Consider the following 24,017-nt stretch of genomic DNA (forward strand, 5'->3'; position numbering starts at 1 on the left):
CTACCCCTTTCATTCCCTACTCCATTCATCTCTTTATAACATTCTACCACCCTTTAAAGGATGTACCTTGGACATGCCATCCCCTTTAAAAGTAGAAACCACCCAATAGGATGCTTGGTTAACTCCATTTGGAGCTTGGAGACATTAGCACATGCCAAAGCTCACTATGGAAGGGCGTGCCATTATAAAGTGTCCACTTGTTGTCGTTTGTATTCTCTTTTACTCGATTTCCTTTGATGACTTGTTGTACTGGAAGGCTAGGGGATGCATTGGATCTTATGCAGGATTGCAGATGATCTCCATTTTGCATTTGGTCTCCCTATACGGGGTCATAACCCTCCAAAGGGCTACATTGGCACATGTAGGGTGTGTGTTGAGAGCCATGGGCCTCCACAACAGTAGACAACACTCCATGGATCCCTGGAGATGTTCAGAGATTGCTCGAGATTCACCTATTAGACGAAGAAGATGCACCTAGTTCACCATGCCCAACCGGCCCCACAATTGTACCATGCACTGGCAGATGACCCAGGACTTGTATGCTAATGTGGCATCACTTAGACCATCATCTGAGCCCCTACAGGCATCTTCGACCTACTTGGAGACCCATGAAGTCACTTGTGTGCCCTCACACCCATTGGAAGCACCACAGGTTTATTATTTAGAGTACAAGGGGCCAAGCCCTTGTCCACTACTTTTGGGAGTCCTATTCATCTTTGTGGCACTTATGGGCAGGCTTCCTAGAAGGCCCAACCACATGTATTGTTGATCATTTGACCTCTTGAGAGGCTTATTATTTTGTTTATGAGCTAGTTTGGTGGGCTTGTCACCAAAAGTTAGTTATTTTGCACATTATTTTATTTTAGGGGCTAATGTAGGCCCAAGTAGCTAAATCGAACTCATTAGAAGTGTATAAATAGAAGTGATGAGGATTCATTTTAGCATCATCACTTGGATTTGGAACTTATATCTCTTTAGAAATTTTCGCTATTCTTCTTGGAGGACGAATTTTTGGAGCATGGAATGAATTTTGATGTTTGGATAATTTTCATATGTATTGGAGCTTCTTGATGGCAAGTTTTTGGATGGTTGGATATGTTCTTATACATGTAAATACATTTTAATGTTATTCTTTCTTTCTAATTTTGTCACATACATTGTTGTTTGGATTTCACTATGCTAAGGCTTATTTGTTGCATCTCTTCTGCAAAGTTGTGGAAATTTTGTTTTTGGATAGTTAATGTTTCATGTATGGGCCATGTATAATAAATGAATGTTCCTAGGGATGTTTCATTACTAAAATTCATCTTGATAAGCCATTTATCTTGCAAAACGGAGTATAAAGTCTTTGAAGTTGTTTTTGTTGCTGCCCTAGTACCAAGCGAAGTTGTCTTTGATGCCTTCTTGACGTAGAAAATTCGAAAGTCCATAATCATAATTCTACCTAACTCCATTTCTCCCCAAAGGATTAGGCACTAGTCCACCCAAAGGTGATCATCTTAAACCTTTCTCATCCAACTCCCTCTCATTTTCTAGGCCTAGCCCATTAGGTCTCCTAGGGCATCATTTATCTTGCAAACCACCCATAGAAAAACTTCGATCTCTTCGCCTCTCCTATGCTGGTGTGTCTCCTAGGTACCCTTCAAATTTGAGAAGATTCCGATGGTAGGATTTTGAGATATCTCAAGCTCTAGCCTCCAGATTGAATCTTGCCCTTGGTTTCCTTAGGCTAGAAGCCTCATTGGGACCCTCACATTGTCTTGCGTTAAAAATTCTTTCTTCGGTCCCTTTCCCCCTTCGGAATAGGTCAAGCATATCATTGGTTGCTAAACCCTCCCCCCTTGACCTACCCCCGGGTCTACGTGGTCCCGTGTGGTCCCATATCTAATAAAAGTCAACTCTTCAAAAACCACTTGGGAAACTGAGTTCCACTATGATTTTAGGGTTTGGGAAGCTTCATTGCAAGTCACATTCCCTAAGTCAATCCCTCAAATCCTTACTTACCCTATCCTAGAGAACCTTGCACCTTGTTTAAGAAGCAAGCAAGTCCCCCTCTTGAGTCTCTCCTAGGAAAGGGTCATCGGATCACTTCACATCCATCTTAGTCAATATATACTTTATAAGTGATTCTCTATATATTGGGTCTCCTCCCATCAGTGAAAGTCCGTAAAAAGTAGGAAGCTTTAGCTGTGGTGACAGTGGCCTTTAGCTTCAATGTTTCTCTCGACCTAGCAAGTGCCCCACTAGGATCCCTACTAGTTTGAGCAGTAACAGGCTTAATGAAGATTATAAATGAAAGCCTAAGGGAGAGGTGAAGACACACATAGAGAACAAAGACAACGAAAGCATTTTTGGGAAAGCGGATTCTCTGGCGTGAGAGGCCAAGTTCGACTGAGAAGGACGGAGAATACAAGGATAATTTCAGGAGTGTCACAGGAGGCCGATGTGCTGGAGATTGGAGAGGTCGAATTGCTGAAGCAAGGATGCGCAGTTGTTGAGGAGGCTGATTTGCCAAGGCCAATTTGTAAGTGAACAAAGGCTGAGCAAACGCAAGGCACATGGGACAATTTACTGGTGAGAGGTGGGCCAATTTTCTTCAGTGGCTAGTTTCTAGTTGGTCGAATTTCCTTGGGCCAAATTGTTCAAGTGGGGCCAAGTTGCAGGTTCTAGTCACTGTATTTTTCTTTGTAAATTCTCCGCAGGAAAAAAAACCCAAATAATAGATGAAGGAGAATTGTTGCGGGTGTTCATCTGTTGTAATGTGTGATTGATCTCTCTGTTTCATTTCTGCTGCATATTCATTTTTCTAGAGTTAAAAATACCAGTGATTTTATTTTTCAACAATTCAAAATTTATTTGACAAAATAAATATGTTGCTGGGAATAAAAATTGTTGTGAGAAAAAAAAATCTGGGCTGATATTAGGAGATTTAACAGTAAGAGGTTCACAGCAAAGAGTTTGGCAATAAAATCATCTGTTAGTTTACCCAACAGTGTAATAGGCTGGACATCTTGAATAAATAATTACCTGTCAATGCAAGAACAATAAACTAGAAATAAACTTTCAAAATAAATTCAATAAACAAAATGACAATGAATTACGGTTCAAAATTACTTTGTGTCTTGAAGCCGACCATGTAAACTCCAACGTTGACGGAATCCTTCCATGCCTTGAATTCCACTAGCAAGAATTAAGCGCCTGCAAATTCATATAAGGAAACTGTCACCAGTACTCAAGACCATACTAATTGCAAAATCAAAGAAACTTAGCAAAGAAAATTTTATGGATTTTTTCCTAGTATATTAAGATATTGAATACCAGTAGCAAAAAGCATATAAGATATTTTAAACAGCCCAGCAGTCAGAAACTGTATGAGTAAGAACTTCATATTTATACGTCTTACCATTTACAAAAAACTGTCCTCTTTATGTCAAGCAAGATTCTATATAAGAAAATATCATGGTATAATTTGAAATCAAGACTTCATGTTCTATAATCTTTCATAAAGTATGATAAATTCAAATTTGAGTTGGTTAGACTTGAGGTTCAGACCTATGGTGCACAGTGGGCATGTCCTCTGCATTTCCCCATATCCTTGGGATGAGGGGATGAAGGGAAGCATAGATTATCTTCATTTGTGTAATATATGAGATGTACTATTGCTGTCCTAAATTTATATGCTGAAGATCTGAAAATCAGAGTGTGGTTTCTCTTTATGAGCTGATTTATTGAGACAACAGAGCTAAAATGTTGTGTGTTAGCATGCCTAGATGAAACTAAAAATCATATTTAGGGTTGATACCAATCTGCTGCTATACAGTAATTTCAGATCTCTGTATTGGTTGAGATTGCGCCTTAAGGGCTGTGATATTCATCTCTCCATCAAGTATATATTTGGTGTCTATCTCCTTCAGCTTCCCTAATAAGAAGATTGGACAGAATTGGAGTATTTGTTGCTATAATATATATGTCATATTCAGCCATAAAGTTGGAATTCAATGAAATAAATCTAAGGAACCTCAAATAAATGTTCGGAAATTTTTGGAATATGTTTTTGTTGGAAATTTCAGTAGCCATGGTCGGTATTTTCATCAAAAAACAAAAATTAAATTAAATTTGAATTTAATGACTCAACAAATGTCAAGTCAGCGTCCTCCTTGATCAAGTTGGCCCCAGGTGGGCTAGGCCCCTTTCAGGCACCCTTTCAACCCCTTTGGAAGACTATACATATGACAGCTCTCCCTCTCATTTTGTACATTGATGATCTCATGTTTATCTCTGATACAGCGAAGATATAAGGAAAAAAACGTGGTCCGAATTGCAAAAGTGTTGATCTAGGTTGTCATTAATGTCAATATGAAGCCAAGGAGAAGCAGAGCAGACTTGTGAAGAACAGGAGCAAAGCCACTGGAAAGAGGATCACATCAGCGAAGGAACATAAGAAGAGGTCATTGGAGGAGCATAAACAGTGTTAGCGGAGGAGCCATATCGGGAGTATCGCATGAAATATATGCCCAAGAAAGAGCAAAGAGGAAGAACTATCGGAAGTATCGCATATGCCAAGAGTATCGCATAACGGAGGAGTTAACAGTTATAAACCATGAAAAATCCTTAAAGAAATGTATTACGGACCCAATGGTTCCATAACAATATGCTCTATTGTAATATCGCATCTGCAGTAATCGCAAGTCTTGAAGAGAGGTAACAAGGGAAAACTGCCGAATGCGATAAGCTATGGACCCGACGGATGTATCAACAACCGCTTAATATCATATCACGTCCGCCTCATCGGAAATATCATATCATAAGTTATATATGTATATTATATATGCGATTGTGATATATATATATAGATGCGTTATAATAACGGACCCGTTGCACCATTATAAAATACCCTATTGTTATATCGCATCCGCGGTAATCGCAATGTATAAAGGGTTGTCACCCCCGAACCACTAATTGCGATATATATATATATGGACCCGACAAAGGCATTAAAAACAGTCTATAATAATATCCCGTCCATCATATCGGGAGTTATGTATCACAACGCTTAAAGCCCTTGTCACATTAAAACTGCGATTGCGATAATAACACGGACCTGACTACACCATTGCAATATAAGTTAATATATTATCGCATCCATCGCATATCGCATATATTGTAAAGCCTTGCCACACTATAAAGCACTGATTGCGATAAAGTTGTGGAGGAGCAGACCCGATGAAGTTATAGATGCGGGCGTAATGCATTTGAAGTCTGGCCTTAAGCATTCGATCGGGTTTTTTTCGTGTATTCCTGTCTATTCAAATAAATGTGTTGCCCGGGGTTTTTTAAGGCCAAACACATAAATAAACGCTTTCGATAGTTTAGTGGGCCTAAACCGTTGTGATTGCGATTGTGGGATTACTATTGTATATTGAAAAAAAGGGGGGCTTCTCTGATATAGTCATTTCTTTAATATGCAACATTATTATTACTCGGCCTCTTTTCCACATTAACGTGTCCTGTATGTATTGATGGATTTGAAGAGACAGAGGAAGCCAAAGAGTGAGCGCAGAGGAAGCTGAAAGGTCAAGCGAGCGTTGAGGAAGCCGAAGAGCCAGCGGAGAAAGGAAGCCAAAGGCCAGGGGTGTCAGGAATATAAAACAGAGAACAAGGAATGATGAGTGTTACTGGCAAAACCGTAAGAAACAGAGGAAGCCGAAGTTCTGGCAGAGGAGGAAGAAGCAGGAAGACAGAAGTAGTCACAGGTCCAGCAGGGTTGGGAGCGGAGAATTACAACCAAACAGATCCAGACAGTCTACAGCAGAGGGTTGGAGCCCTTGAGGTTGGTGCCTCAGAACTAAAAGGATTGGTGTCCTGGGAGTTGGTGCTCCTAAATTCAAGGTTGGTGCCTTGACAAGACAGAGTTGGTGCTCTGGAGGTTGGAGCCTCACAAAGAGTCCAAGTTGGTGCTTGGCAAACTAATTGAAACCATATATATGTATATATATTGTATTTGATTTATTGCAAAGACCACATTAATAAAAGCATCTATTTCTGTTATCTACTTCTGTGTTCCAAATATGAATGTTTTAACTAATAAAATTAATAATTGAAAAGAAATACTGATTCACCCCCCCTCAGTGTTTCCAACAAAAAGAAAAGATGATTTGATGGCTTGGCACTTGTGGAGATCTTGTACTAGCTAGCTGTTATTTTGATGTGTTGTTTCCGGATGAATTGATGAACATTGACTCTCTCTCATAAGGAAATATTTCTAGGTTTCCCCTTGTGGGTTTTGACCTGGCCTCAGGCCTAAATTTATGTGTCTCTTGTTTGATTGGCTCATTGTGTTTTTCTACTACTCTTTCATGTTTAATGGTTGAAATTTTCTTATGTATAACGGCTTAATGATATTGAACGATATATGGAACTAATGCTAATAAATCATTGGAAGTAGTTATCGTTCAAGAAAATTGTTCTAGCTTGTTTGTATTAGAAATATCAACACAATTTCAGAACTAGGTTGAAGAGTAGTTTAAAGTCCTGTTGAAAATTGGGCAGCGCTAGGACAAATTTCCCCAAAGGGAAACCCTAAGCCCCTATAGAAGCCTATCTGCCCCAGCAAAAGTCCTAAAGTAGATTTATATTGGTCATAAGGAAAATTCCATTGGAATATTATTATTAATTTGATGAAAATTTGTGAATGAAATTTTTTGGAAATTATATCTAACTGTGAGCAAATTCAAATTTGAATTCCCTCCAAAAGGACAAGTCGGCTTGCATCCATGAGGCCCCTTTTCTCATACCAAACCCTCTATATATTGGAGCGCCTATTCCAACTATTAACATCTTCATACGTTTGTTGTATCTCTGAGAATGATCGCTCTTTGTTGGTTTCTATGGTTCATATGGTTGTTCGCTCTTTGTATTGTCTTCTATAGTTCATTGATATTTCTTACGAATCGGATCATTACATATTTGAAGCTTGTCTGAAGCATCGCATTCTATATCGAAGGACGCTATACCCGTAAATTCTTTTGTGGCTCTCGCACAGTGGCTCTCGCTACGCATATATTTAGAGGCATCATAATTGTTACATATGGGCATCGCATCTCAGAGGCATCATAATTGTTTTGTATGGGCATCGCATCTCAAAGGCATTGTAATTGTTATGTATGGGCATCGTTACAGTTATACGAGACACTGCTCTAAGGCATTGCTTCATCTCTATGAGTCATCACATCTGAGACATCGCTACAATTAGTTAAGACATCACTCTGATCGATTTTGGGGCATCGTATTTATGAGACTACACAGTGGCACGAAAGCTTTGCATTATATTTACACTGTGATATGATTACTTTCCCTCACATTGCTATTACAAAGCAAATATATTGTGGCAACGCAGAACAAAGATTATGGAAAATTATCTTCAAGCCTCACTTTGCAAAGATCAAAGGCTTGCAAATTATCTATACATATCGCTTCTCAAAGGTATGTATGTTGTATCATTCTACAGGCATCTATAGTAATCGTATTTATACATGTTGATATATTCTTGTGGCATCACCCATTCAAACGTATCATTTATAGTGTCAATGGCATCATATATATATAATTCGCAGTGGCATTACTTATATTACAATGGCATCATCGACATCATTCTCACATGTTTTGTGGTTCGCTCACACCCTTGTAATTCACAATAATAACTTCATGGGTTTAGATAATGATGATTGTTATGGCTTTATCTATGTACTATTTGTGGGCCCTTATAGTTAACTAAGCAGTGGCATTCATATGACTAGTATATATATATAAAGTGGCATCATATTATCGTGACTCAATTCTGTGTGATTCGTTGTGGCTTGCTCGAGCAGTGTTTTGAGATAGTATAGTAACCTTGACAAGTCAGAAACCCTAATATGATAGTGACAGTAATTTAATGACCTCATTACAGTGACCATGATGTATGATGACAAAGATCCTACATTGCAGTATCTTTGACTAGCAGATTCTATTTGATACCACAGTGATTAGCATTGACTCGATTTGTGATGACAACAATAGGCAATGACAGTGATTGGTATTAACTCTATTTTGGCTATGACAGTGATCGACACTGACTCTTGGTTACTTGATGACTAACAAATGTGATATCATATATGATTGCAGTTCACAAACGGAGTTGTGAACTGATTTGGATTGGCCCGAGGTGACCTGATGTAATTGTTGTATCTCATTCTCATTGTACTTTGTATCTCAATTGAATAATTGATGAATATCTAATAGAAGAAGAATTTGGATGGGTTTTCCCCCTTTGTGGGGTTTTGCCCTGGTCTCTGACCTAACTCTTGGTGTCCCTATTGTGACTGTTTTTCTTCTGTTGTTCCTTTATGTTCTGTTGCATTACTAATGTTATTGTTCTTTCTACATAATTGCCAATGATGTAATAATGTTGTGGGGCAAATACAATGATGAAAAGTTTGTAAATGCAAATATCTAAAGCAAAGAACAATATAGCCCTAAGGAAAAATTAAAATGGTATCAGAGTTGGGCTGAAGAAAAGTCATTAAGATCACCCCTGTGAAGACACAAATGATGGAGCAAGCAAGGTGAAAGGAATGAAGATGGTAGAGACCTAGAAGAATGTTAGGGTTCGACAGAAACCCTAGGAAAGTCCTCTTGGATAGAAGCTAGGGTTTGGAGAAACCCTAGGAGTGGTCGTGATTTTTGAAAGGGCCTAGTATGATTTGTAATATGATATGAACTGTAAGATCAGTCAAAAATCCATTCAGTTATTCAAGTACCTGACATATTCAGAGAAACCCTAGGAGAATGGTATGTAATAGTTTCAATAATCATCATATACATTCATTGTTGGACTTGGTTGCCGATGAATGAAGATGAAGGATATAGGTGGTACTCACAAGAATGCATCTCTTTTGAAGATGGCATTGACAAATGGTTGATGGACAATGATGTCTTATGGAGGTCGGATCAAGAGGGAGCAGATAACCTCTTGCAATCCCTGTTAAAGAGCATTGTAGGAAGGGTTAGGACTCAAAGGGAGCTGAGAGCCTCCTACACTTCATATTAAAGTTAAGTACTTTCAAGACCTGTGTCATTTCTTTGTGCCACTCTTCTAGTGAATTTATTCTTTTCAATTATTAGTGATCCTTCCAACATAAGTGTTTTATTTGTTTCACTAACTTCTTGGATGAGGATGTGATCCATCTTAAAGATCATCTAGATACAGAGTAGCGCAGGAAGAGCAAGAGGGAGATGGTGCAAGAAACTTCAGAAGGAATTGGAGCAGGATAATGCAAGAGCCACTCTTACATCTAGAAAAGAATGATAATCTTGACAGGTACACTTTCATTATGATCATTTACTTGACAATTATTGCTCTTGCTCTTATTCGTGGGTCACAGGAACATCTGATGATCAAGCCATCTATATCAAAGATTGAGGATGATGTAGATCCATCCCATGACTTATGAAATGGACAAGAGCTCTAGACCTTAGAGGAAGGATTGCAGTCTCCTTGGTTGATAACTATGATTAAAGAAGCTTCCTATTCAGAGGGAGGTAAATTGAGTGCAACAGACTGACATGATGCTACGAGCGATATGCCCGTCAAGAAAGGACTATACTTGATATCTAAGATGTAGCAGTGTTTGATGCTTCTGCATTATCGTTCAAATTGTGATATGCTTTCAGAAAAAGAAGGCTAAGATGAGATCCTAGCTCCTATTACCTAATGCCTTAGATGTATGTGAAGTGAAGAAGAAGCTTATTTGGAGGACTTTGAGGAACATGAATAGAAGATTGATGATTGTTAATTAAAGAAGGCTCCACATGAATTCTAGCAAGTCCCTTGGGCTTGGCACGTATAAAATGATGGACATCTGATACGACCTCTGATCTCTCTTCATGATGAAAGGTATGTCTTTTGATATTTGGTTTTATAATCTAACAAATTATTTCTGACAGGATCAAGAATATTTCAGCATTAAGTGCCAGAGGAAGTTAACCCTTGATGATCCACTTCCTGAGATTAGAAGTATAACAAAAAGATGATAAGGACTTCCTTGTCAAGGAAAGCATGCTGTCAGAGATGGTTTACACTGAAGCAGTTGAGAGAGCCTCCTCTTCAGATACAGGTTTGATGGAATCCCATGATGAGCCGATAGCTAGACGGATTCTTGATTTGCAGTATGTTCTTTATAGAACCTAGATATGTATATTGGAATGTTGCAGAGCTAGTATTGGGTTATCCAAACAATGTAGTCATTCATGATCTGAGACACACTGTCGAATACTTGAGACTATATGGATATGTTGATGATGTTGAGCACATCTAAGTGTTGCTCTAAGTATGCCATGCTTTCCTAGATGAGACAGACTGACAGTATGCATTGATGCTATCATGACTGGCTGCAAGTCAGTATGATTGAAAAAGTTCTTCAAAGAGCTATTTGAGCATATGTTGGGCACGACTATGATATACTATGACATATTGTCGATCCAACATGCAGAGAATCATGTGTTCCATGATAGGTCCAAGCACATTGAGATTAGATATCACTATATCCGGGATATGGGGCAGAGAGGAGCTATAAGACTCCATCACATTTTGATTGATGAGCAGGTAGACAATTGGATCCTTGTGTTGCAGTATGGAAGTTTGTGGTTGACCTGATGTTCTCTAGGTGTCATGAACTATGGCCAGGATTAACAGTCATAAGCCTAGTGAAGGCACTTATGAGAGGGAGGGGTTCTAGGTTGATCGATGACATTGAGCGTGCTCTTCCCCACTGTTGAGCTCCCAGGGTGAGGAATGGAGCAATAAGGGTTCTTGCCGTTGAGGGAACTCTAGACAATAGGATAGTTGTGATCCTTACCTCACGGTAAGCAATGTCCTGCCTATTGTCTAGCAACAGGATAGTTGAGATCCTTACCACATGGTAAGTATCATCCTACCTATTGTCATCTTTGGGACTTGATAGACTCCAAAGTATACCCTAGTTGGCATCCTACCCACAAGCTAAGCTTATTGGGATTGTTCCTCCCCATCTAGCCAATGGGTTTAGAGGTGCCTTGGGATAGCTGCAATCCTTACCATTTATGGTAAGTAGTATCCTTCCCAAGTGAGAGGATGCAGGTGTTCTACAACTTACTCTTGAGGGTCAAGTTAGGAATATTAGCGGACAATAGGATAGTTGCGATCCTCATCTTACGGTGAGTAGTATCCTACCTATTGTCTTAATGATAGGACAGTTGTGATCCTTACCTTCCATGGTAAGTCGTATCCTACTTACTATCCTTGGATAGAGGGTGGTAGCTTGATCTCCCCCATGATGATTCTTCTTCTTTAGATCGATACATCATTGTTTAGCTGATTATGAAAGGAAACAAGTTATGTTGAGATGTGATGAAATGAATATCCTGTTGATGTAGCTGAGATGAAGGTCATGGGATTTGACCTGGAGACTAATAAGGTTTGGAGGATCAATTTCCCCTATCATTGATTGTGGATTATTCTTCTACTATGAGATGAGTCCAGAGGTTATGATGATGCAGTTGCTTGCCTTGTTATATTGAGATATGTCGTCTGAAATGAGACTTATGATGTAAATGGAAATTCCTCCCTAGCTAAAAGGGAGTGTTCAAAATTGGGCAGCGTCGGGATGAATTTCCCCAAAGGGAAACCCCTATAGAAGCCTATCTGCCCCAGCAAAAGTCCTAAAGAAGATTTGATCAATCTCCCCTATCATTGATTGTGGATTATTCTTCTACTATGAGATGAGTCCAGATGTTATGATGATGCAGTTGCTTGCCTTGTTATATTGAGATATGTCATCTGAAATGAGACTTATGATGTAAATGGAAATTCCTCCCTGGCTAAGAGGAAGTGTTCAAAATTGGTGTTAAAATTGGCAACTAGGACCAAACTCCATGTGGGTCATCTTATTATTGGAAGCTGATATTTTTCTTGGATCCCTCTCACTGAGAGGTGTAGGATTGATCTAAAGATCATCCGATTCTGATAAGTATTCATGGAGATATTATTTGTGTTATTTGTGTTATGGGACAATTCGTCAAGGTTGGCCAACAACCAAATAACCCCCTCTTGTGCTCTACGTTTTAGTATAAATAGAAGAGGACTTTATTTCATTTGACACACTCACTCTTGTGATCTCTCTTTATCCTATTTCTGGGTTTGATGAAGATGAGATCTAAATGGAGTGCCCTAGGATATACGCTGGCCTAATGATGCCCTAATCAGTTGTAAAAGGAAGAAGCCTCATGATGCCCTAATGCCCTAAGGAAGATCAAATCAAAGCCATGGAAGGAGATACTCTAGAACATTGTCAAGAAGGTGAAGGAGATACTCTAGAACATTGTCAAGAAGGTGAAGGATGATCCCATTACGCTTCAAGGAGAGACCTATATGCTAAGCAACCTAACGCTGTCTTGAAGGGGTCATATCCGCAGAGAAAGAAGACTCCTAGGCCGCAGTCAATGAGGGTTTCATTGGCACCAAAAGGAGGCATGTATTCGCTGTAAAAAGAAAGGCTTGACAAGCTCTAACCGCAGTCCAATCAAGTGTCACAATCTGGTGCCCTAAACGCAGTCAAGGGAGAGATGCACACACAATCAAGGAAGAGAGTTATACGTTGTCCAAGGAAGGGATTTAATCCGCAGTTTTAACGCAGTCAAGAGGCACTATTACGTAGCCCAATCTAGGAGCCCTAATCCGCAGTTTGATGAGGCTCCTATCTACCCTAACAGCAGTCCAAGAAGGAGGTTCAAGCCACTACTAACAAGGTTCCTAGCAGGTGTCAAATTGTCCATTAAACCGCTGTCCAAACAAAAGTTTAAGATGCGTTCCGGTATGCCCTCATCCGCTGTCAAAGGAGGGCCAGTGTTGCCCTTTGTCACAAGTCCTAATGGAGGACATCCTAGCTGCAGCAAATATAGGAGGAAAACCTTAATTGAAGGAGCCCTTATCTATGTATGAAAGGACCCTTAGACACAGCAAGGAAAGTGGATCTAAAACTGCAACAAGAGTTATTGTATTACAGCAAGATGCTTGGACATGATTTGTTCCTAGGACTGTTTACTTGGTTGGTGAATCAAAGTGCTGACAGCAAAGTCAAGTATAGCAAACAGCGTTGTAACAAGATTATGTCTGGGTATGTATAAAGGGTTCATGAGATCTGTTGGAAGAATCTCTTGCTATAGCTAGCTGCTTTGCTAGGCTGCAAGCCATAGCAAGCAGCTAAGGTTGTTCCATGACAGAGCTACAGTATTGCCATATGCAGCATGTAGGTGACAGCAAGACAGTGGTGCAACTGATGATGAAGTGTAGCATAGCAGTCATTGAGTACAGATCAGTGATGGTGCAGCATTGAGTGCAGATCAACGATGAGTACAACATTAGGTGCAGATCTGTAATAAGAGTAGCTCAATGATTGGAGCAGCACAGTGACTAGAGCAGCAACATGAAATGCATAACATGGTCATTAGGTCCAATACTGTGTTGATAAGTGCAGCATGGTGCAACATGGTGAGGTGCAGCAAGTGGACGAGATGCAGCACTATGATAGGTGAAGAAGTCACCTTAGAGAGTCAGTTGAAGCAGCATGTCTTCAACTAATCTCATGTAGATATAGAAAGTCAAAGTGTTGACTTCTATTGTAAATGTACTATCTCTCTCTCTCTGTTGAACTATTGAAGAACATAGAAGAAGAATTGATCAAGGGTTTCCCCACATTGGGGTTTGTCCCTAGCTAGCGCCACATCTTGTGTCCTCTTGTCTTGGCTTGTCTTCTGCGATTTATGTTTATGTTCTATCTGCAGTTTACTTTAACGCTGATGTGATTGCTAATCTGGAAAATATATTGAGTTAACTATGAAAATTGAAATAAATTGCTCTAAGCATAGAACATACCTAAAATTAACAATTGGGCAGAGTCGAGACGAATTTCCCCAAAGGGAAACCCCTATAGAAGCCTATATGCCCCAGCAAAAGTCCTAAAGAAGATTTACATTGGTCATAAGGAGAATTCCATTGGAATATTATTATTATTTTGATGGAAATTTGAGAATGAAATTATTTGGAAATTATATTTAATTGTGAGCAAATCGAAATTTGAATTTCCCTCCAAAAGGACAAGTTGGCTTTCCTCCATGAGGTCCCTTTTCTCATACCAAACCCCCTATATAATGAAAGGGGCTTTAGTCTTTTCAAAAATCAAACATGCTTCGGGCATTACGAGTTCACAGTAGTACCATTTGAATTGACCAATGCACCTACAGTATTCATGAACATTCTGAATAGTGTATTTCGTAAATACCTCGACCACTTTGCACAAGTCTTCTTAGAGGATATTCTCATCTACTCCAAAAATGAGGAGCATGAAGAACATTTGCGGATATTATTATCTTGCCTCAAGGAACACTAGTGATATGGAAAGTTATCCAAGTGTTCCTTCTTTCATAAGAAGATTCATTACCTAGGTCATATTATATCTGGTGAAGGGATCTCAATAGATCTTGATAAGGTAAAAGAAATCATGGATTGGCTGATACCAAAAATGCACATGAAATGTGTTCTTTTATGGGTTTAGCCAGATACTATCGAAGGTTTGTAGAAGGGTTCTCAAAAATTGCAAAATCTATCACAACCCTCCAGCGTAAAGGACTTAGTTATGAGTGGACCGAGGAATGTCACATTGCATTGTCTGAGCTTAAAATATTGCTGACTAGTGCACCAATCTTACGAGAACTTGGCATGGACAAAGACTTTAATCTATGTACCGATGCATCCAGACAAGGATTAGGTGCAGTATTAATGCACGACAAAGGAGTAATACAGTATGCCTCAAGTTGAAGCCCCATGAAGAACTCTAGTCTACGCCACGCATGATTTAGATTTGGTCACTGTAGGACTAGTGTTGAAGATATGGAGACATTACCTTTTAGGGAAAAGCTTTGTACTCAAAAGCAACCACCAAAGTTTGCAATACTTGTTTACCCAAAGGGACTTGAATGCTAGGCAAAGACGATGGAGTGAATTCTTAAGTGAGTATGACTTTGGAATTTCATACATTAAAGGGAAGGAGAATGTAGTGGCAAATGCTCTAAGTAGAAGACCAAGGATCTTTTCCCTTATACCCATCAAGGTAGACTTGAGGGAACGAGTGCTAGAACATCTCTTGGAAGATAGTTGGTATTTAAAAGTAAGATCTAGAATTTATAGTAAAGACCTAAAAGAACATATGTTTAAGGGATTATGAACTAGAGGATGATGGATTGTTACCATTCCATGGAAGGATGTATATCCCTGATAGTGGGGATATCTGAAACAGCATCTTGGTGTAAAAAAAAAGTATGCTGACACAAGGAAACTCTTCTTTTGGGCAAGCATGAAGCGCGATATTGTCCAATTCGTTGCAAAATGTCTTGAATGTCAGCAAGTGAAGGCTGACCATTGCCACCCAACAGGTCTCCTGCAACCTCACGACATTCCTATGACCAAATGGGAGGCAATTTCTATGGATTTTATCGTCAGGCTACCTCTTACTCCACAAAGGCAGAATGTCATTCTGGTTGTGGTAGATAAACTAACAAAAAGAGGTCACTTTATTCCCGTAAAAGATACTTATGAGGTTGTTGGCATAGTTCAGTTATTTATAAATGAAATTATCAAGTTTCATGTAGTTCCTAAGAAGATCATATCAAATAGAGATTCACGATTCACTTCAAGGTTTTGGACTTGTATGCAATCTACTTTAGGAACTCAGTTAAATTTAAGTACAGCTTATCACCCTGAGACTAATGGACGGACAAAAAGGGTGAACCAAGTAGTTGAAGATATGTTAAGGATGTATGTTATGGACCAACAGACACACTGGGAAAGGTACTTGCCCTTGGTTGAATTTGAATACAATAACAGTTACAATAGTTCAACTGAAATGCTTCCATTTAAAGCATTATATGGAAGACCTTGCAGAACACCGCTAAGTTGGGGTAGGTTAGAGGACTAGGTGATAGTAGGGCCAAAATTAATTCACGAGATGGAGAAACAAGTAAAACAAATTAGGCAATGGTTAAAGGAAGCACAAGATAGACAGAAAAGTTATGATTATGCTCACAGGACAGATAGGAATTATGAAGTAGGAGATCAGGATTTTATCCTCATCAGACCAAACAAAAACACCATTTGGTTTGGAAAAGGAACAAAGTTGTCGCCCCAGTTTATTTGTCTTGCACTGCCACCTCGCTTGCATAAAATTCATAATGTTTTTTATGTATCTGTACTAAGACATTAAATAGTTGACAAATCACATAACCTTCAATGGAAGGAATTGCAAGTATCTGACGAGGGAACAATTTCGGTTGAACCATTACGTATATTGGAATGTAAGGTTCGACAACTCGTGAACCACCTGGTAAACCAAGTTAAAGTCCAATGGGGCAAGTATAGTCCTGAATCAACTACATGGTAAGACACAGAGACCATATGCCAAAAAGACCCCAACTTGTTTTGATTTTGAAGCACTTAAAACCTTATTTTGTATATCTTTAGTTTATTTCGTTGGATACTTGTGACCATCATTTTGAATTGTTCTATAGCTATGAAAGGTTACATGTAAAAATAATTTCAAATTATTTGCCTAACATTGTTGGTACATGGAGACCAATATGAAGTATGTTATTTGCTTAACATTGTTGGTACATGGATACTAATATGAATTATGAATTATGTTATGGATGTTACGTCTATAATTTTTATTTTACGTATCAACATGAATGATGAGATGGAAATAAAAGAATGACTACACTTGACTACTTAATATGAAAGTGAACTTACAGATATATTGGCTAGACATAGCCAAATATGTTATATGAACTCAAAGATCAATATCATAGATGGCAGCATATTAGGAATGCACAGAAATTGTTATCTGAATACAATTGGTTTTGAATATATTGATGCATATGTTATAATGTGTGGACAAGTGTTTACATTGCAGATAGTATCATTACCAAACAGGTCGCGTGATGACAAAACTACAAGAACAGTTAAAGCTCAATGAGGTTCTACGATAAGGTGTTAACCCTAGTCCTACTAGGAGGGGTGGAAGTATTGCACACCGCTTATCCTCCAAAACCCGGAGTCATGGGAGAACTGTGTGAGATGCGCTCCTCTAGACGTGTGATGATGATTGCTAGATGCCTACTGGGAAAGTTAGGTCAATGTAATTGACACTTTCACCCTTGTCGTCTTATGGATGGTTAGATCAATATAGCTGACACCATGGCATATTCCAGTAGAGGACAGAAAGAATGGGAGCGGAAGAAATTAGGAAGGGTAGGATGATTCTAGAATAGCTTGGGAACTTAGTGGGAGCAAGGCATGACTACCTTAGTGTAATAAATAAATGAGTAAAACACCAATTTTAAAATGTCCTCACATTATAGACAATAGTTCAATCATAAACCACAATTGATTCATGATTATAATAATAATAATAAATAATTATTGATATACTATAAAACCCTAACTTCGAGACGAAGTTTGCTGAATGAAGGATGTATGTAATGACCCGCCTCGAATCACAAGCAGCTTAGGGATATTAGCGTGCATACGAGGCATGCATATGATAGCTACATATGCATGCATTGCATGCACTGCACTAGTATACATTCTAAATTGACTATAATTGTTCAATACCACGACACTCCTTCAAATAGAAGTTACACCCTTAACCATCACCACACGTATTGCTCTTTACGTCATAATTAATAAGCAATACTCTAAATAATCTCAATGATATAAATTTAAATTATAAAGTAAATATGGTTATAAATATAAATGTAAAATTTAAAGCCAATTATAAATGTGGTTATATATATATATATATATATATATATTATGTCAAATAAAACTAAATGTAATACATAATATGGGCCAAGGGCATTTATATAAAAACAAACACTAATACTAAAAGTAAACCTAGCGCACATGTCAACATACAATTACCATAAGCAAAATGTGATAACACATTAAAGTGATGATTTTAGGTGTCACCGTGTAATGTAGCGGCAGATTCAACTGGTAAAGAAAGCGGTGACCGCAAAGGGGTGAATATACAGAGACAGGGGGAGGACGAAGGGGGGAATTTCAAGGGGCTAAATTTGCAGTTAAAATAGAGGGTAAATTTGTAGGTAATATTTGCAGGATTTCCAAAGGGAAATGAAAGAGGAAGAGTTGATTCTGAGGGTGGAATTATTGGAGAAATTGAGATTTGAGCATTGTTCTTAGGGTTTTGGGCACGGGGAGAAGACCTCAATTTTGAAGTCTTCTGGATCTGGGTACCATATAGGTGTTGATTTGGGGTAGCATCGGATGTGCTCTAGCCACGAAATTTGGTGGAGAGGTTGGGGCACATGAGATCTCTAATACCCAGAAAGGGTTTGGGCAGATTCTGAACAAATTAGGAGATGTTAAAATAATTCATATTTTTAATGGAGTCCCTAAGTTTAGACTTAAGAAAAATAAAATATTAATGTGTATTAATACGAATCTGTGTTAGAGTGGTCCAAAAGACACGGATCAAGCCAGATCTAATCTTAGCCGTTGATTAGGGACTTAATCTTGGCCGTTGAGATGTCAACAGGAAAAGTATAAAAGGAGGCTTGAGGGTCACTTGGAGAAGACACCAGACTGATCAGTCATTCTATTCTCTAGAGCGGGGTTTGCTAAGAGAGATAGAATCAGTGATCGGGAGAGCAACTGAGGGGCATTGAGTAGAGAGAGACAGAGAGGCAAAGATAGTGTCGGGATAGCAGCAGAACAGCTAGAGAGAGACAGACAAAGGAGCGGCCAGTGCTCACGCAGGGCCACGCAGAGGCAAGTGTTGCGTAGAGCACCAGAGGGGCCAGCGTAGCTGACGCAGAGGCTCAGAGAGCTGACGCAGGGCCTCTTGGGGTTGACACAGGCCAAGATAGGTTGACGCAGTGCCAGCGTTGGGCTAGGAGAGGCTGACGCGGTCCAAATTGGGCAAACACTGGGGTTTCTGGGGCAGATTGGTGATGAGGAGTTGCCGAAAGGATTATCCTGGGTATCAGCCAAGAGATTTGTCTCAAACTGAGAGGTATTACTGCCAAGGAAATTCTCTAGGCCAGTTTCAGCACCTAGATTGTACTCTGATATTGGTTAATAAGAAAACCCTCAGATAGTTGCACCGGTTTTCCCGCATTAGGTTTTCCGGGGGACATTAGTCCAAAAATAATGGTGTCATATGGTGTGTTTGTTCTTGTTTCTTTTAGTTGTTGATCTGTAATATGTTGAGCATGCACTGGTGTTTATTTTCAGTATTTACTTTGTAAATAACTTGTTTAAGGAAAAATAACAAGTAGGTAGGAATAAATCAGATAAAGTGCATGAAGAGTTTCTAACTAAGGAAACTTAGAAACTTCAACATGGTATCAGAGCGAGGTTGCAAATCACAGGAGGACTAAAAGACATCAACCGAGCGGAGCAATAGCAGCAAAAAATCGTTGTCTCGAGGAGACAGAAGTTGTTTCTAGCAACGCAGAAGCCAAGGAGTGTGACGCAGAGCCAACCAGGGCCACGCAAAGGAAGTCAGGAGTTGCACAGAGCCCCAGAAAGGCCAGCGTTGCTGACGCAGAGGGCCAGAGGGCTAACGCAAGGCATCCCAGGGTTGATGCAAACCCATCTGGGGTGACGCAGAGCCAGCGTGAGGCAGAGAGGGGCTGACGCAGTTCACAAAGAAGCAGTTGCTGGGGTCTAGAAGGCTGCAGGAATATTGCAGAGCGGAGATGGTGAGGTACTGTAGTCAGAACAGTACCTGACAGAGCAGGACCAGAGGAGTTGTTACCGAGGGTTTCTAGCCAAGGAGCCCGGATCAAAAGTGCAGCTGCACAAGTCGATCAGAGTAGGGGGCATCTCGACAAGCGACATAAGGATTTCCAAGAGGGAAATCAGGACTCAGAGGGAGTCCAGAAGAGAACTTCCAGAAGGGAAGTAGAGACTCAGAGGAGTCAAACAGAGAATTTTCAGGAGGGAAGTAGAGGAGCATCATGGCACTACACGGGGTAAGAGACCAGGATAGACTGGACGGAGCATCGAACTTCGCAGTGTGGAAGGCCAGAATCTTATCAGTGCTTGACAGGAATCGTGTCAAGAGCTTCGCCTTAAAGGTAATAGTTTTCCCAGTCGACCCAAATGATAATGACAGGTACGAAGAGGTGATGGCAAGGGCCAAGTGCATTATCCTTGACGGGGTCAAGGATCATGTGGTACCACATATAGCCGAGAAGGAAACAGCATTTGAGATGTGGGAGGCTCTTAAGAATCTGTACCAGCATACTTCTGTGCAGAGAATAATGCTGCTCGAGAACCAGATGAGGTCGTATCAGATGAAGAAGGGTCAATTGATTGACACATTCCTCAGAGGACTGAACGAGATCCGAGACCAGTTGACTGCTATAGGAGCGACACCGATCAAAGAGCTAATGGTGAGGACAGCCCTGAAAGTTGTCTCAGAAGACTGGGAAGTGTTTGTCCAGAGTATACTGTGCAGAGGGACACTTCCACTGTGGGACGAGATGTGGGCAGCTTTGCCAGGAAGAGATCAGACGGCAATCGAAGACAGGTAGCAGCAGCAAGGGAATCAAAGTGAAGCAAGAGGACGAAGATGTGGCCCTAGCATCTGAGGGGAAGTAGGAAAAGCGGAAGAAGAAAGATCTCTCCAAGATCAAGTGCTTCCACTGTGGGGAGTTGGGTCATTATGCGACCCAGTGTCCAAGGAAGAAGAGTAAGGGAGAGTCTTCCGAGACTAAGGCAGCACTAGCACTGGCAGAGAAGGAAGTGTTGACAGACGATGATTGTGCCATGGGTGCACACACACCACTTGAGCGAAAGTGGGGAGACATCGAGCTGTAGTTAGTGATATTACAGGCGATGAGGGGCAGGATCCTCGAGGTACCCAGCCTCTTCGATTAGACCTTGCTACAGGAGCCCCGAAGAGGAGTAGCAGGACTAGCTGATGTGGGTAGAGACGGATGGGGATGGAGCGCCAGAGAGAGCTACAGTGCAGGAGTCCCGAAACAGCGTAGAGCTAGCAGGTTGCAGCAGTGCGAGAGACACAGGAGTGTTTCATCAGTGCAGAAAGGCACAGAGAGGTGTGCAACGGTGCGAGATGCAGGGAGGTGCGAGATGGCAAACTACAGGCGTTGAGGAGTAGGATCCTCGAGGTACCCAGCCTCTTGGATTAAACCTTGCTACGGGAGCCCCGAAGAGGAGTAGCAGGACTGGCAAATGTGGGTAGAGACGGATGAGGATGGAGCGGCAAAGAGAACTACAATGCAAGAGTCTCGAGACAGCATAGAGCTAGTAGGCTACAACAGTGTGAGAAGCACAGGAGTGTTGCACTAGTGCAGAAAGGCACAGAGAGGTGTGCAATGGTGCGAGATGCAAGGAGTTGTTGCAGCGGCGCAGAAGTCAGAGAGAGGGAGCACTTGTCAGCGATAGAGGGAGCTTCAGCATCAGTGGGTGTTTCTAGCCCAACAGGGAGGTCAGTTGGGAGATCAATTACTTACTTCTCAGTAACTAAGTTGCAGTGCAGCAGTGGGCAGCACGATGCAACATGATGAGAGGAGGTGCAGTGCAGATGCAGTGCTGGGAGGAAGGACCAGCAACAGCACAGATGTAGAGGGAGTTGTCGTACAGATGCAGCAGTGGCAGTGACAGAACCATGGGCAACAGTACAGGATGCAGTAGTGCAAAGGATGTTGGGCAGGAAGGCCTAGCATCAGCACAAGTACCGATGCCAGATGATCAGAGTAATACTCAGTGAGGAGTATTGCTAGAGCACAGTCCTCGCTAAGAGGGAGTGTTGATTTGGGGTAGCATCGGATGTGCTCTAGCCACGAAATTTGGTGGAGAGGTTGGGGCACATGAGATCTCTAATACCCAGAAAGGGTTTGGGCAAATTCTAAACAGATCAAGAGATATTAAAATAATTAATATTTTTAATGGAGTCCCTAAGTCTAAACTTAGAGAAAATAAAATATTAATGTGTATTGATATGAATCTGTGTTAGAGTGGTCCAAAAGACATGGATCAAGCCAGAACTAATCTTAGTCGTTGATTAGGGACTTAATCTCGAACGTTGAGATGTCAACAGGAAAAGTATAAGAGGAGGCTTGAGGGTCACTGGGAGAAGACACCAAAGTGATCAATCATTCTATTCTCTAAAGCGAGGTTTGCTAAGAGAGATAGAATCAGTGATCGAGAGAGCAACTGAGGGGCATTGAGTACAGAGAGGCAGAGATAGTGTTGAGATAGCAGCAGAGCAGCCAAAGAGAGAGATGCAGGAGCAGCCAGTGCTCACGCAGGGCCACGCAGAGGTAGCTAAGTGCTACGCAGAGCACCAGAGGGGCCAGCGCAGCTGACGCAGAGGCTCAGAGAGCTGACACAAGGCCTCCTGGGGCTGACGCAGGCCAAGATAGGCTGACGCAATGCCAACGCTAGGCTAGGAGAGGCTGATGCAGTCCAAATTGGGCAGACACTGGGGTTTTTGGGGCAGATTGGTGCTAAGTAGCTGTCGGAAGGATTATCCAGGGTTTCAACCAGTAGATTTGTTAGAAACCGAGAGGTATTACTGCTAAGGAAATTCTCTGTTGGGTAGGCCATTTTCAGCACCTAGATTGTACTCTGATATTGCTTAATAAGAAAACCCTTAGATAGCTGCATCGGTTTTCCTGCATTGGGTTTTTCCGGGGACATTAGTCCAAAAATAATGGTGTCATATAGTGTGTTTGTTCTTGTTTCTTTTAGTTGTTGATCTGTAATATGTTGAGCATGCACTGGTGTTTATTTTCAGTATTTACTTTGTAAATAACTTGTTCAGGAAAAATAACAAGTAGGTAGGAATAAATCAGATAAAGTGCATGAAGGGTTTCTAACTAAGGAAACTTAGAAACTTCAACAATAAGTTGATCACAGATAGGCTGGGAGGACCCGGTCAGTTTGGTAGGAGGGGCGGGAGCAACAATAGTCTGGAATCGACTTCAAACAGGATATCTAGGTATGTATTTGCAACTAAATTGGAAAATTTAGGTTAAATTAACTGTCTAGTTAATGGCGAAAAATTAGGGCATTAAATGGGGACCACGACAAGGGCGCCACATGGCATCTTGGTGAGATGGCTCTAACTGAGTGGTTAATCTTTAAATGGCCATATCTTTGGATCTAGGAGTTGGATCAGAGCAAAATTTATATCATCATAATTGCCTTGACGAGATGAATGCAATGGTATCATTCGTTTGAGTTTCTCGAGAGTAAAAGAAAGCGAGAAATTTGGACCCCATTTCCATAACTAGACCATGGAGATTGGGTCAGCATATTAACTGCCTCCTTCTTGTTGATTTTCTAGTTGCAAGGTAAACTAGAGCAATTTTCTTCCAGATGACTATTTCCAATGATACATTTTTTACTTCTTAGAGCATTTAAACCATCAAGCAATTACACAAAAGAAAATTCCAACCATTAAGCACAATAGAGTAGCAAGGATCACAATTAGACAATGAAACAAGAGACCCCAAAATTTTCTTGGGACAAAACCCCACAAGGGGGAAAACCTGGTAAGCTTTCCTTGTGAGAGATTGTTCAATTCATCCAATTTGTACATCAGCGAATTCCAGTCAAAAGGTCCACTATTGACCACATTAAATGCCAAATCAAACGAGAGATAAAGACAATAATCTGCTCACAATTCATAGCTTGGTCAAAGGGCTGAATTTTGGCCTGCAGTAGCTGGCCAAAGGGCTGAAATTTGGTCCTGCACTTCCACAGTCAAATCTTAATCAACCTGCAGGGTTTGATCTGCGGTCAACTCTCGGTGAAAAGAGGAGCAACAAAGCCTTTATTGATATCAATTGTGTACCAAGTAGAACTTACATTATTGTTGTGCAAGTTATAGGTT

At 40.5% G+C, this 24,017-nt stretch overlaps 1 protein-coding gene across 2 annotated transcripts in view; it reads right to left on the minus strand.

Moving 5' to 3' along the window:
- Nucleotides 1-24,017, minus strand: part of LOC149178696 (uncharacterized) — a 163,004-nt gene that overhangs the window by 63,465 nt on the left and 75,522 nt on the right. For both annotated transcript variants that reach the window (XM_089423702.1, XM_089423703.1), the window contains one exon: nt 3,115-3,198. In XM_089423702.1, coding sequence (XP_089279828.1) covers nt 3,115-3,198 — 84 coding nt within the window. The remainder of the gene's footprint in view (nt 1-3,114; nt 3,199-24,017) is intronic.

The sequence above is a fragment of the Pinus tabuliformis genome, chromosome 4_1 (assembly GCF_031772625.1).
Source record: "Pinus tabuliformis cultivar Carrire ecotype Pingquan chromosome 4_1, CPIR1, whole genome shotgun sequence".
Lineage (NCBI taxonomy): Eukaryota > Viridiplantae > Streptophyta > Pinopsida > Pinales > Pinaceae > Pinus > Pinus tabuliformis.